Here is a 15129-nt window from a genome sequence, read left to right as displayed (position 1 = left end):
TTCTATTTTACATTAAGTACAATAAGTTAAATAACCACGAGATATGAGTTCCTAAGTATGGAAGTTCATTTATGACAAATACCTAAGTATTATGAAGTACGGAAGTAGACAGTTACAAAGTGTAGGCTACCTAAGAAAAAAATACCTAATATTAACAACTTATTATAAAATAAGTGTATAGCAGGTACTTACTTACATAATTATTAGTAAGTAATAATGTTAGTCGAGGGCAGCATGACGCGGTCGCAATAGGCAGCAGTAGCAGCCAGCGAGACTACCCGCGTTAAGTAAAGGTACCGTGTACCGCGAGCGAGGGATAATGTACAGCGCAGCGCTGTACTTATGGCTGCATATCGAGTGCCGCGTCGCGCCGACCACGAGCGACATACCGGTCAGGCGGGCGTCACACACACAGCGCGTGAGTTGCGTGACGTCAGTCCGGACAGAACAAGTAGTGATGGGGTAATCTGTATGTACCGTATGTGTCGATGAATTTGTCGATACGTGTTTGACCAATCATTGCCACTAATTTGTTAGAATGTGATGGGTTATTATCAAAGAATTTGCGTGTTTGTCTCATTACAAAATCACGAAGCAACGGTAGGTTTATTGAAGTATGCAATTCGTGTAAGTTTGTCCGGTAAGGTGTATTGTACGATATTTTAAGTGCTTTGTTTTGAATTACCTGAAGAAATCTATAGTTTGTATCACAGGTGCTATTCCATACAGGCGCCGCGTATGTGATACATGGTCGTACCAAGGTGGTATAAATTCTGAGCTTAGTGTGTGAGCTTAAGTTGCTATGTCGGTTTAGTATCGGATTGAGAGAGTTAAGAGCTACTATACCTTTACGGCGAATATTGGATATATGTTTAGACCAGTTTAATTTTTTGTCCAGTGTAACACCGAGATACCGCACAGACTTGGCCCACGGTATTGTATGGCCACCGATTTTAAGTTTGGATTTGGGTTCATTCCTATGGCGGGAGAATAATATGGCTTCTGTTTTACCTTCATTCAATTTTAACTTCCATTTGGTAAAATAAGAATGGAGGTTTTCCAGTGACAATTGTAGGCGGCTAACTATGAGATCGACGTCATTTGATGATGTAAACGAAGCGGTGTCGTCGGCGAAACAGGCTAGGCTTGTTCGGGGTTGTACTGGAATGTCGTTGACATAGAGTAAAAACAAGTAAGGCCCAAGAATTGAGCCTTGTGGCACACCGGCGGGCATAGAGCGAAGCCTTGACTTAGCTCGATCGCCAATATGGACTGAAAAATAACGATTTTTGAGGTAAGATCCAATAAGTTTCACTAAATTTATTGGAACTTGACATTTTAATAGTTTATAGATTAGGCCATCGTGCCAGACCGTGTCGAAGGCCTTTTCAATGTCAACCAATATCATACCAGTCGACTCTTTCAGGTTTAAACGGTGGGAGATATGTTCCGCTACTCTAGCAAGCTGCTGTGTTGTTGAATGTGAATCTCTAAAACCAAATTGTTCCGACTTCAACAGGTGTTTAGTGGATTTCTTTAGGCGAGTGTATATAATTGACTCAAACAATTTTCCGAGGGCAGGTAAAAGGCTAATGGGCCGGTAGTTACTAGGGATAAATTCATCTTTACCGGACTTCTTTATGGCAATGACTTTTGCAAACTTCCAGATTTTGGGAAAGTAGTTTAGAAAAATACAGCCATTAATTATTTTAGTAAGATATACTACTGCTTTCTGAGATAGGTTCTTGAGGAGAGTATTGTGAATATTGTCTTCACCTGGAGATTTGCGACATTTGAGCTTTCTCAGTGAACGCCATATTTCCCTAGGTCTGGTCGGGTTTTCTAGCTTGTTAGACACTGTTGTTGTATCAAGAGTAGTTAGGGCTGATTGGATATCGGCTAGCATCTCATCGTCGTTCCATTTGTTTGTGAGGCACATGTTGCTGTGAAAAGCGTCAGCTAGAGCTTCCGATTGGTCATCAGGGCTAGTAACGACAGCACCTGTTTGGGGAACCTTAAGTGGAGCGATACCGGTACACTTATTTCTAAGCGATTTGGCAAGACGCCAGATGTCCGAGCTTGGGTTATCAACCTGGGCTAATTTTTGATTCCAGATTTTATCCAGATGGGATTGGATTTCGTTTTGGATGAGAGTTTGAAATTGGTTAATGTTGTTACGGATGCTTCGTTTTTCAATAGGATTTACTGAGTTTTGCTCGATACGTCTAAGGAAGTTTCTATGCTTGATTATTCTTTTGATTTTACGTGGCAGTTTAACTTGTTGAAGCTGCTTAGTCCCCGTTGGCACAAAACGATCTCTGGCCTCTAAGATGTATTTATGGAGGATTGCTACCGCATCATCAATTTCAGATGGTTTGTTGAATACACGGGAGGATAGGGAGATGTTTTCATCAAGAAAAGATCGATATCCTTTCCAATCAGCACGATCATATTTGAAGAAGCGAACCGGGGGATTACGGGTCGGGCGCCCCCAACCGCGAAAAATAAGGGAAGGTGGTTAGATGAGAGGGCTGGTATGGTCTTTACTTCACTAATGTGATCCACACCGAGAGATAACACCAAGTCAGGGTTCGTAGCATTATGATCGCCGCGGTAATGGATAAGTGACGGTGTTTTAGACGCATGGATTATAAAGTCGCGGTCAAGCATGTGGTGAAAAAGCCGTCTGCCATGTATGTTGCCTAAACCTTTGTGCCAGTGTTCGTGGTTCGCATTAAAGTCACCCATTAAAAGTACACGAGGACCAAGACTGAGTAATAAATCGATGTCATTGACCAGCAAAGGTAGGTTCGGGGATTGGTAAACTGATATAATAATAAATTCTATGCCGGAGATTTCGGTTTTTATACCAATTGCTTCAATGTGTTCGGTGTGTGGTAAGCAAAGCAAAGAGTGTTCTATGTTGTTTTTGACGAGGATGGCCACTCCTTGACCCCTATCGTTATTATGTTTGTCTTGCCTATGGCAAGTAAACCCTGGGAATATAATCTGGACATTTGGCGATAGTTTGGTTTCACAAAGAGCAACTACATCGACACATAGGGTACTTACAGCTAAATGGTACAAGTCGTGTTGTTTTCTACGCACTCCATCGGCGTTCCATGAGAGAAACCTAAGTTGGGATTGGTCAGACATACTGTCCGAGATGAGTCAGAATTAACATGACTTTTTCCAACATGCTTCCACATTTCGTAAATTCCGTTTTAAGGCTTTTAATAGTCTGAAGAATGTGCAGTATTTCCATAGTTTCAGCGTCTTGGCAGAACTGAGTGATTGGTTCATTCAATTTTAGTGTGGGTTTCTCTTGCACGGTGCTTGGTGTTTTGCCCAATACAACTTCTGACCATTTTCTATTCATGTCTATTGGGTTGCTAGTCCGAGCAAACGCCGCTTTGACTCTCTGTTGCTGTTGTTCACGCTTGTCACGGATTTGTTGTATATATTTGAGACGTACCGTACATTTAGAGTAGCTTGCAGGGTGATCCTCATTACAATTGACGCAGTGAGCAGGCTCGCTTCGATTTGTTTTAGGGCATTGGCCCAGTGGATGTGAATCTACACACTTGACACAACGAGGTGGCATGTTGCAATTTCTCGAGGAATGCCCGAATCCTTGGCACCTATAGCACTGCGTGCACATGGAACGATTTTGTTTATATTTACTCATGGTGACTACGCATTTGAATAAATATTTAATCTGGCGAAATTTCAGTACGTCAGTTCCCACAGGGAGGTTGACAAGAAAGGGCGGGCAAGGAGCGTCTGGGTTTCGCGTAGAAATTAGTTTTGAGACTTTGACATCATCAAATCCTAGTGAGGCTAGCTCCGAAGGGAGGTCGTTCTCCACATATGCAGGTAATCCACGAATCACGACTTTTGGTGTCTTTTCATCTTTGCGGGTGTAGGTGATAAAAGATGCTTCTTCTTTGCGGAGACCGTCTTTGACTAGCTGATGGGCCTCAGCGGTGTAACAAATTATGGCTAATTTGTTATTACCCCGGTACTGAATGTGATAGTTCTGAGTAAAAGATGATATGAGACTTCTTACCGTTTCATGGGTCCAGCTTGGGTTGATGTCTAGCACGATGGGTGGTATGTGTTTGGACTTCTTAAGGCTTGTGGATGCCTCACGATAAGACTTGATTTCTGGATCTGTGTTTTCATCAGTAGGCAGGTAGGTGTTAAGGCTCATTAAGCCTAGTCAGAGGCCTTCGGGGAGCTTGAAAACATCTGACGGGTGGCGGTGTAAGGTTGCAGACTTACCCGACAACTCTCTCAGCACTTGGCTATTCGTGCTTGTGATTGGATGTTTGCTGTATTTATCAAATTAGGTTGGCGAATATACTGACCATACATGGAAGTTTTGAAAATACGCAAATACAAATAACCAGGTGGGGTAGCAGCATAATACAATGCAATAAGAGTCTGTTGACTACTAAGGCTAAGGTCGTACTCTATGCCAGACTGTCAAATACCCTCTTTCACCATTTCAGTAAGCAAAGTTACAATTAATAAAAATATTAAAAAAAAAAACGAATTGGCTGTATCTGAAAAGATGGCTCTGGAGTTTCTTGTCCCCATTCTTCTCCGTATACTATAAGGGCCCTTTCGGAATGTTGACCAGTCCCCGACTCCCTCTTGCAAAAGTTTATTTATTTATTAGAAGACCAACAAATGATACACTTGTTACATACATCTAGGCTACATAAATAAAATACTTAATAAAGTGTTCACTTAATTATAGGTACTTATACAGGTATATAGGTACATCTTTATAATGAAGAGACATTGAAGTTCGTTATAGATATAGATAAACATCACTATATCGCGATTCAAGCTAAACACGGCGCTGTCATTGGTCGAACGCGCATTAAACGAGTTTATCTACGTTGATAACTGACTTGTGGGACTGAAGGGTGTAGCGATTTATTTTGTCTTCCCTTAAAAATGATAAACAAAGAATAAAGATATTTGTACTAAAACTAATATTTTCCTCTTTATTTTCCAGGGCCTATCAGACCCGCTCAACTACCACGAGTTCTGCCGCCTCCTAGCCCGGCTGAAGAGCAACTACCAGCTGGGGGAGCTGGTGCTCGTGGACAACTACCCGAGACTCATCGAGCTGATCGCCAAGTTCACGGTGCAGAGCCTGCAGGTGAACAGTTTTGGATGAAATTTTGTTTAATAGTGTCCATGGTGTCTAAGAATGAACCGTTTTGGATGAAATTTTGTTAAATAGTGTCCATGGTGTCTAAGAATGAACCGTTTTTGATGAAATTTTAATAAATAGTGTCCATGGTGTCTAAGAATGAATAGATTTGGATGAAAATTTGTGCATTCCTAGTTTCTAAGAATGAACCGTTTTGGATGAAATTTTGCGCATTTCTAGTCCATGCTGTCTAATAACGAATGGATTTGGATGAAATAACGCGCATTTATAGTCCATGGTGTCTAAAAATGAACCGTTTTGGATGAAATTTTGTGCATTTCTACTCCATGGTGTCTAAAAACGAACCGTTTCGGATGAAACAGTGTTTTGTCGTGCTTCGGTGTGGTTGTGTGTGTGTACGTCGGCATGTCGGTACAGACGGGCGGCGCGTCTCCTCGCGGCGGCTGGAGAGCAACTACCAGCTGGGGGAGTTGGTGCTCGTGGACAACTACCCGAGACTCATCGAGCTGATCGCCAAGTTTACGGTGCAGAGCCTGCAGGTGAACCGTTTTTGATGAAATTTTGATAGTGTCCATGGTGTCTACGAATGAACGGATTTGGATGGAATTTTGCGCATTTCTAGTCCATGGTGTCTAAGAATGAATAGATTTGGATGATTTTTTTTTTAAATAGTGTCCATGGTGTCTAAGAATGAGCCGTTATGGATGAAATAACGCGCGTTTATAGTCCATGGTGTCTAAGAATGAACCGTTTTGGATGAAATTACGTTAAATAGTGTCCATGCTGTCTAAGAATGAACCATATTGAATGAAAATTTGCGAATTTCTAGTGTCTAAGAACGAACCGTTTTGGATGAAATTCTGTCAAATAATGTCCATGGTGTCTAAGAACGACCCGTTCGGATGCAATAGTGTTTTCTCGTGCTTCGGTGTGGTTGTGTGTGTGTACGTCGGCATGTCGGTACAGACGGGCGGCGCGTCTCCTCGCGGCGGCTGGAGAGCAACTACCAGCTGGGGGAGTTGGTGCTCGTGGACAACTACCCGAGACTCATCGAGCTGATCGCCAAGTTCACGGTGCAGAGCCTGCAGGTAAACCGGCCTGGATGGAATTCTGTTAAATAGTGTCTAAGAATGAACGGATTTGGATGAAATTTTGTGCATTCCTAGTGTCTAAGAATGAACTGTTTTGGATGAAATTTTGTTAAATAGTGTCCATGGTGTCTAAGAATGAAACGTTTTGGATGAAATTTTGCGCTTTTCTAGTCCATGGTGTCTAAGAATGAATAGATTTGGATGAAATAACGCGCATTTCTAGTCCATGGTGTCTAAGAATGAACCGTTTTGGATGAAATTTTGTTAATTAGTGTCCATGGTGTCTAAGAACGAACCGTTTTGGATGCAACAGTGTTTTGTCGTGCTTCGGTGTGGTTGTGTGTGTGTACGTCGGCATGTCGGTACAGACGGGCGGCGCGTCTCCTAGCCCGTCTGAAGAGCAACTACCAGCTGGGGGAGCTGGTGCTCGTGGACAACTACCCGAGACTCATCGAGCTGATCGCCAAGTTCACGGTGCAGAGCCTGCAGGTGAACCGATTTGGATGAAATTTAGCGCATTTCTAGTCCATGGTGTCTAAGAATGAATGGATTTGGATGAAATTTTGCGCTATTCTAGTCCATGGTGTCTAAGAATGAATGGATTTTGATGAAATAACGCGCATTTCTAGTCCATGGTGTCTAAAAATTAATAGATTTGGATGAAATAACGCGCATTTCTAGTCCATGGTGTCTAAGAATGAATCGTTTATGATGAAATTTCGTTAAATAGTGTCCATGGTGTCTAAGAACGAACCGTTTCGGATGAAACAGTGTTTTCTCGTGCTTCGGTGTGGTTGTGTGTGTGTACGTCGGCATGTCGGTACAGACGGGCGGCGCGTCTCCTCGCGGCGACTGAAGAGCAACTACCAGCTGGGGGAGCTGGTGCTCGTGGACAACTACCCGAGACTCATCGAGCTGATCGCCAAGTTCACGGTGCAGAGCCTGCAGGTGATGGACACTCTCGAAATCGACGAACGAACGAACGAAAACTGTTACGCAATCGAACTGACGAACGAGAACTGTCACGCAATCGGATCGCTTAATGCAACGAGATCGGGCTTGAACGTAAAAAGGCGTTGCGACGTCGCATCGTAAAAATGTGTGACAGTTTTGACAGTTGTTCAGGGCAAATGCTTGATCACTGCCGTATTTTTTTGCAGTGTTGTGTATAAGCTCTTAGAGCCGTGGTTAGCACAGCGCTGCGAATCTTCGGAAAACCCAACCCCCACATGGGAACTCAGCCAAATGTATAACATCCCTGTTCTGGTTGAAGATTAACAACCATAATAATTATATTTGGGAACATCTCACACAAGGTCATCCAAACCCATATTATGTAATATGGATATCGGGCAGATGCCATATTAGATACTAGTGGAGGTTAATATAACATATAGCTAAAAAACATAGCAAGTGATTTGCTCGCAACGAATAGCATTCGCTTTATGAACGCGCAAATGCTGCTATAATTATAACGCGACGCGCCCTCGCGATCTTAGCTCGCAAAATTGGACAGCGTCTGCCCGCGGCCGTTGCCACGACGCTACTGCTAGAAATAGCGGAGCGGCTCCGCTATTTCTCGCAGCCGCGAGACGTGGCGCGCGATAACCGCGCAGGCGATATTCACTTGCTTTGTAGCGTCTCGCTCTCTCAACGGTGCAACGTCGCGCGACTCGCGTGTGAGAGAGCGAGACGCTGCGAAGCTGCAAGCTTCACTACGCAATAGCGCTCCGCTATCTGCTGAAATTAGCTCCGCAGTCGCGATTTGGCAACGGCCACGGGTGGCCGCTATGCTAATTGTGCCTCGCGTAACGTTACGAATTACGATCGCGTTGTTTGTTTTGTTGCATTTGCGTGCTGTAAATAAATATTTGTAAATATACATAATAATAAATAGTTTAAATAGTAACGTATTAAAATAGGTATAGTGTTTATTTAGGTTTAGTGTAAAATTGAAAATAAATAGTGTTTGTGTAAGTGTAAATACCTAGGTACTTTCTAACGGACAATTTGGTTCTGAGGACAATTTCGTATTTTAAATGTTTTGTGATTGTGTGTGATTGAACTTTGACTGGACAATTTACCTATCTTTACTTTACGTGTGTTTTCGTAAGTGGATGAAACATTGAAAGGATATTACAGTGGTTTTAAAGTGTTTTGTGTAAATAGTTATTGCAATTAAAGAACGTTTGACAATAATTCATAAAAATGAAGAGAAACAGTGATGTGCCATTATGGAAACAGTGATGTGCCATTATAGACAGTCCTAAGCCTGTAAATTATGAAGGAAAGTTCATTGGTTTTTTCATGATTTTTTTTTTCATCAATTTTTTTTTTCATCAATTTTTTTTTTGCTCTTCAATATCGTTATAATGTAGCGGATTAAATAACCTGCTAAAAAAAGTGTAACATAGCGTCTGTAGCGTGTTATCAAAATGTAGCCGTTTTTCCCACCACTATTAGATACATATTAACACCCAAGAATATCTGTCTTTCAACAAAATGTGCCCCTTGGAATCGAACCCGGCACCTTCGCCATAGCAAGTCACTAACCACTACACCATTCAATCGTCAATAATTTCAACCTCCTTTCCCCAGATGTGGCAGTCAGCTCCCAACTCAGTCTACTACTTACTCTCTCTATGGCAACGTATGGTAGCCTCAGTGCCATATGTGAAGGCTTCAGAGCCACATCGCCTGGAGACCTACGCGCCCAGTGTGACTGCAGCTTATATACAGAGTCGGCTGGACTCCGTGCCGGTTATTATCAGGTTTGTAGCAAAAGTCTTCAAGTTCGTTTCCTCTGATTTCCTCATGTTTCCTCTTCCGTCCCCTTGTGTCAAAAGTACCTTTGCAGTCCTCTTGTGTTCAAAAGTACCTTTTTGTGCTATAGGCTATCAGTGTTTTTCAACCTTTTTCATGACGCGACCCCCCTGGTATAAAAAAATATTTCGCGACCCCCTTGACCCTTTCGGTTTTTTATCATGTATGTATGTGTATGTTACAGTATTCCCAATATTCATTCTATACGACGTATTGATGGTCTCCATGATTAGGATTCAAAGTAGTACATAGTTATCGGATTTAAAAACACATTATTTTAGAATTACACACTTAGAATACGTGTGGCCATGTACATAGGTACGTACAACTAATGCCATTGCGACCCGGAATTTCTTTTTCGAAATTAGCTTTTTCTATCTGACTTTTTTGAGCATTTCAATATTTTGAATAAAAGTTTTCAACGGTGAAATGAAAGTAAAAAGACAAACTACCTGGCTTTACAAAAAAATAAACACTTGTGGTCGTCGTCTTTGAACCAGGCAGGAAGGCCTACCCACGCTACGTTTGCCTATTCGTGGTCTCCACTCGAGAACTCGTCTACCCCAACGGTTATCGGTTCTTCGGCAGATATGACCAGCCCACTGCCTCTTCAGCTTGCATATTTTGAGAGCTATGCCAGTAATCTTAATCCTCTGACTGACGGAAAACCTCATTTCCGATACGATTTATCAGAGAAACCCCAAGCATAGCTCTCTCCATAGCACGCTGAGCAACTTTAAAACGGTGGACCAGTCCTACCGTCAGTGTCCACGTCTCTGCACCATACGTCATCACTGGCAGGACGCACTGGTTGAAATCTTTAGTCTTCAGGCTCTGAGGGATGGCCAAGGAGAATATGTGCTAACGAAGTTTTCCGAATACAGCCCAACCCAGTTGGATGCGCCTTGCAGCCTCCTTGTAGAAGTTGCTTCTGCCTAGCCGAATTTGCCTTTTGTCTCCCCGAGGTAGACATATCTTGCACAAATCAGGGTGTCCACTTTCTGGAAAGTCAGGGATAGTCAGGGAAGCTCAAGGTGGTCATGGAAAGTCAGGTCAGGGAAATTGATGGGCCACCTGGAAAGTCAGGGAAAAATGACTAGTTAAGCATATTTTTTTGCAAAATTGTAGTTCTTTCCTTTGCTAGTTATTATTTTTGTTCTTCTATTTTAAACGTAAAATACATTAGTCATAAAATAAAATCTCGTAAGCCAGATTCCAGACTCAGTTCATAGTTTATTAAAAAGTAAAATGATGTCCTTTTAATTAAATTTCTTTCAAAAGAGTGTGACTCAGCTTGCCATTCTGAATAACTTTTATTTTAAGAGTTCGTGATGAAAAATTAGTCCCCATATAACGTGTTGGTGCAGATGCGTTGTATCGGCGCTCATTTCACTCATCAATTCTCATAATTTGCTACGGCGGCTAGCGGGAGCGTATGCAGAAGCGTGGCCTCCACGCGGCACCTAATGAATTTTTTAAAGCGTCGCACCCATACGAAGATATATGAATTTGGTTTTGTTTTAATTAAATTAATTACGGTATTTACAAAGCTTAACACGCTTTACTCGAGTTATTTCTGTTATGAAGGTCCTAAGATTACTATACCCCTGTTGCTAGTACAAGTTTTATACATGAATTAAAAAGTTTATTTTATGTACCTGCTTCCAACTTCTCATAAAAAAAAATTATGAGAAGGCGTACTTCTTCAAAGCACTCTGTACTAATCGTACCATCAATAAGTGTGCTTAAATAAAATAAAATAGGTATAACTAACGTCTTTTGCTAATAACCAGTGGATCCCACTTGGGATTTCCAAAATTTAAATGACTTTTCTCAAAAGTAAAATGATATTTTGAAAAGTAAAAAAATATATATTTCGCAAAAACAAAAAAGAATTACACGTTATGGCAAAATAAAAGTATTGAAACTTTGTTGTAGGGTGGTAGGAAGTCGGGTAATGCTGAATTTCGGGTAATTCTGATTTTTGCTGATTTCTTCCAAACGCAGCCATACTTTGAACCGTGGAACCATTCACCTTGATGGCAACTTAATCTTCTACCTTGCTTGGGTTGACTCAGGGCGTTAGAACCGAGCGTGCGTGTTAAAACGTAAAATTAGTAAAAAAATGCTAATTTTTGAATTTTCGGAATTATCCGCATATCGGTAATTAAGTAATTAGTTAAGTTATTTAACTGATTGTTTTTTCATCCAAAAGATTGTCGTTTTTTTTTCACTACGTTCGGAGTTTAAAAACCCTAGCTCTACAAAAACAAAACAAACCCTAGCTCTCTATGTATATTTTTTGTATTTAAATTTCCGGATATAGCCAACTAGGGTAATTCCGAATTTTGGAACATTTTATTATGAAATTCTGTGGATCGGGTAATTTCGAATTATAAATATCATACCAATGTGTATTAGTACTTCTGCCTACCCCGCAAGGGAGTACATTAGGACAAGCTGAGAGTGTTTATATTATTATTACATCTGGGCAGTTCTAGGCAATATTTCGAAATAAGATTTTGTAAGGTAAGGTATAGCTGATCGAAAAATATATTTGGTCCTTTAGCTTAAATTACCTATAACTCGTTTTAAATGTCATTTGGAATAACCCGCATTCTTTCGGAATTACCCTCGTGCAAAGAAAAAAATATCAGCTTTTGAAACTAAAATATTCACGAATTCCGTGGGTATTTAGAGAAGTCTGTTAAACAATACAAAGCGTCCTTACATGAATCCAAATGACCCAACCAGTCCTCATAAATTGACAAAATACGAACATGTATCCAACTCACCCAAAAACCTTTCGGAATTACCCACCTGCCTTACAAAAAAATTGAGATTATAATTTATCATTGCTTTCTATACATAATGTTGCAATAGTGTTAGATGTACATAGCCGAAATAGGGTGACTCAGGGGATCACTCCAAACAACTTTTGTTCTACGTGTTTTTGAATTTCGCTTTTTTTTCACAAACTTCACGTGTCTAGTAAAGTTTGTGTGGATTTATTTTTTTGGAATATCATGTTGTTCGAAATGATCTGCCTGATTCACTCTCGTTTCTTTCGGCTTAATATACACTTTTTACAGCCCCTGTATAAATATTTTACGCAGTCGAAGTTTTTTTAATAAGTGTCGCAAATGAACGGAAAACTTTCAAATCAAGCTTTTGTTTATTTTGATCTCTAGTCAGGGAAAATTTCTAAAATGGTCAGGGAAAAGTCAGGGAATTTTTTGGAGCATTCTGAGTGGACACCCTGACAAATTCGATTGTTGCCTCACCAACGATCATCTGCTCCAGTTCGATGTGAGCATTGTACCTATATGACTTTCGTCTTGTCCAAATTTATACCCCGAAGCCTACACGTTGGGAAGAAAGAAAGAAAGAAAGAAAGAAAGAAAGAAAGAAAGAAATAGTTTATTCGCCTTCAAGAATACACAACATGGAAAATCACTTAACAATACAAATTAGGTAGGTACACAGCTTATACATTAAATAAATTAACAATATTTTATGGTTGCCAATCTCCATGTCGTGCACAGTGATAGCGAAATGGTTCAGACTCAGCATGTGCTACATATATAAGTGTGTATATATATAGCGCTGATAATTCTGCCAGAACCAGTTCTTAAAGGGTACCTATGTGGCGTATACATATATTATAAGTAGGTCTATTCTAAGTGCATGCTCCATAATTAGCATATAACATTTTATTAATTTTAACTGATCTTTAAATACGTTGTAAAAAAATATATAGGAAGAAAGAATAAATGTGTCTGTTAAACTGTGAAATAAATGGTATATAGTATATAACAGTGCATAAACAAATGCTTACTCATATGTACCCATGTAAATAACTATGCTTGTGAGTACTCTGTTATTTATGTATAGTTGTAAGGCCAGCTGAAAGACAGGAAACATGTAATGTATAATGAAATGTGTGTGTGTGTGTGTGTGTGTGTGTTTGTGTGTATGTGTGTGTGCTCGTGTGATATATATAACTGCTTATTACTGATTTTGTTTTTGCCTATTTAGTAAAAACATTTTATACCGACTCCTAAATGATGAGACGGATTTGAGATCACGGATTGGTGGCGGAAGATTATTGTAAATCTTGCAAGCTAAATATTTAAAACTACGTCGGTATGAAGCTGACTTATGAGCGGGGGTAAGCATCAGATAATTGGAACCTCTAGTATTGATAGAATGGTAATTGCGTGACCAATCGATTTTTTTGTACAAGTAATCCGGAGTCTGATACTTTACAATACCAAATAGCATTGTAGCAAGATGCAACCTCTGCCTAGCAGCTATCTTAAGTAAATTTGATTTATTCAGGAACGGTGTTACATGTGCACGTGGACGAATACAGAAACAGAAGCGGGCGCAGGCGTTCTGAACTCGTTGCAACAATTTTAAAGTTTTCTTAAGTAGGCAGGGACCATAAACCGTGTCAGCATAGTTCAGCTTAGAGAGGACCAGTGACTCACAAAGCTGTATACGCAGTTCCTCATTTATGTATGGTCTTATTCTGTACAAAACCCTAAGTCTGAAAAAGCAGTTTCTTACCACATCCAAAACGTGTTTCTCAAAAGTCAGACCGCTGTCAAAAACCAGACCAAGATTACGCGCCTCAGTAACCTGTTCAATAGACCCTCCATCCATTACTATTGTGGGATTATTAGCTTTTGTTGCTAAAACTTGCTGCCTAGAGCCAATTACCATAAATTTAGATTTAGTAGGATTAAGTTTCAGTGAATTTCTCTTAGACCACACTGCAATACGCTCTAAGTCCTGGTTAATAAAACAACATGTTTCTGCAACGTCAGAGGGGCTACCCGCCAGGTAAATCTGAAGGTCGTCAGCATACAGATGGTAATTACAGTGCTGTATTTCAGTAGTGATATCACTGATGTATATAACGAATAGAAGTGGCCCTAAGATGGATCCTTGTGGCACACCTCTGGTCACTGGATACTTTGCTGACAAGCTTGTAGTACCATCACTTCTCCTCAGCTTGACTATTTGTGTACGTTGGTCCAGATAGCTATAAAACCATTTTACTACTTTAGAGTCACAACCATAATATGATAGTTTAGCAAGAAGCAGCGAGACATTAACGGTGTCAAAGGCACGAGAAAAATCCAATAGAGTTAGAAGAGTAGCCATGCCTTTTTCTTGTTTGGCAAGCATATTGTCGACAACATCAATAAGAGCTGTAGATGTACTGCGCCCCTTACGGAAGCCTGACTGTAAAGATGGCAAAATTTTATTTGTTTCTAGAAAGAAGGTCAGTTGATTAGAAACGGCTTTCTCCAGAATTTTTGACAAAGTGGAAAGTAAACTGATGGGTCTAAGATCTTTGTAGTCAATTGGGTTAGTTATTTTAGGGATGGGATTAATTACAGCTATTTTCCAGAGTTCAGGGAAAGTGGATGTCAGAATGGATTGATTAATTATGTAGGTTATAATATGTAAAGTGCGGGGTAAGGTAAGAATAAGCATGTCTAGCGATATCTTGTCATATCCCAATGCATTCGATTTAAATTTTTTGATAATTTTGGCAACCTCCTCTTCACTGATTGGACTAAGGTTAAAGTTGTGTGAGCCAAATTTATGAGATTCAAAGTATATAATATCTGTTAAGTTCAAATTATTATTGCCGGGTAGATCTAAAAAGTGTTTATTGATATCATTTATTTATTTATTTATTTATTTGATACTTTATTGCACAAATATGAAATATAAGTGTACAAAAGGTGGACTTAATGCTAAAAGCATTTTCTACCAGCCAACCTACAGGAGGTACAGAAAAACTAGTAGAAAGGTGCAACAACAAAAAAAAGTAGTTATTAAATTGAAAAAGCAAAAACAAAATAAAGTCACTTGACAATTAACTTAATAGATATACATAAAATATACCTACATATATAAATTACTAATAATACTATAAATTCAATAATAAATATATATATACAATAATACATACAAAATTATAATATTCCAAGAGGTACAAGAAAA

At 39.9% G+C, this 15129-nt stretch overlaps 1 protein-coding gene across 1 annotated transcript in view; it reads left to right on the top strand.

Annotated features, from left to right (window-relative positions):
- Positions 1-15129, top strand: part of LOC105380676 (exportin-7) — a 57385-nt gene that overhangs the window by 8461 nt on the left and 33795 nt on the right. Inside the window, exons 11-12 of the mRNA XM_048629725.1 lie at positions 5030-5176; positions 8881-8910. Of these exons, the coding sequence (XP_048485682.1) occupies positions 5030-5176; positions 8881-8910 (177 nt within the window). The remainder of the gene's footprint in view (positions 1-5029; positions 5177-8880; positions 8911-15129) is intronic.

The sequence above is a fragment of the Plutella xylostella genome, chromosome 24 (assembly GCF_932276165.1).
Source record: "Plutella xylostella chromosome 24, ilPluXylo3.1, whole genome shotgun sequence".
NCBI lineage: Eukaryota > Metazoa > Arthropoda > Insecta > Lepidoptera > Plutellidae > Plutella > Plutella xylostella.
This window is presented reverse-complemented; position numbering and strand designations above follow the sequence as displayed.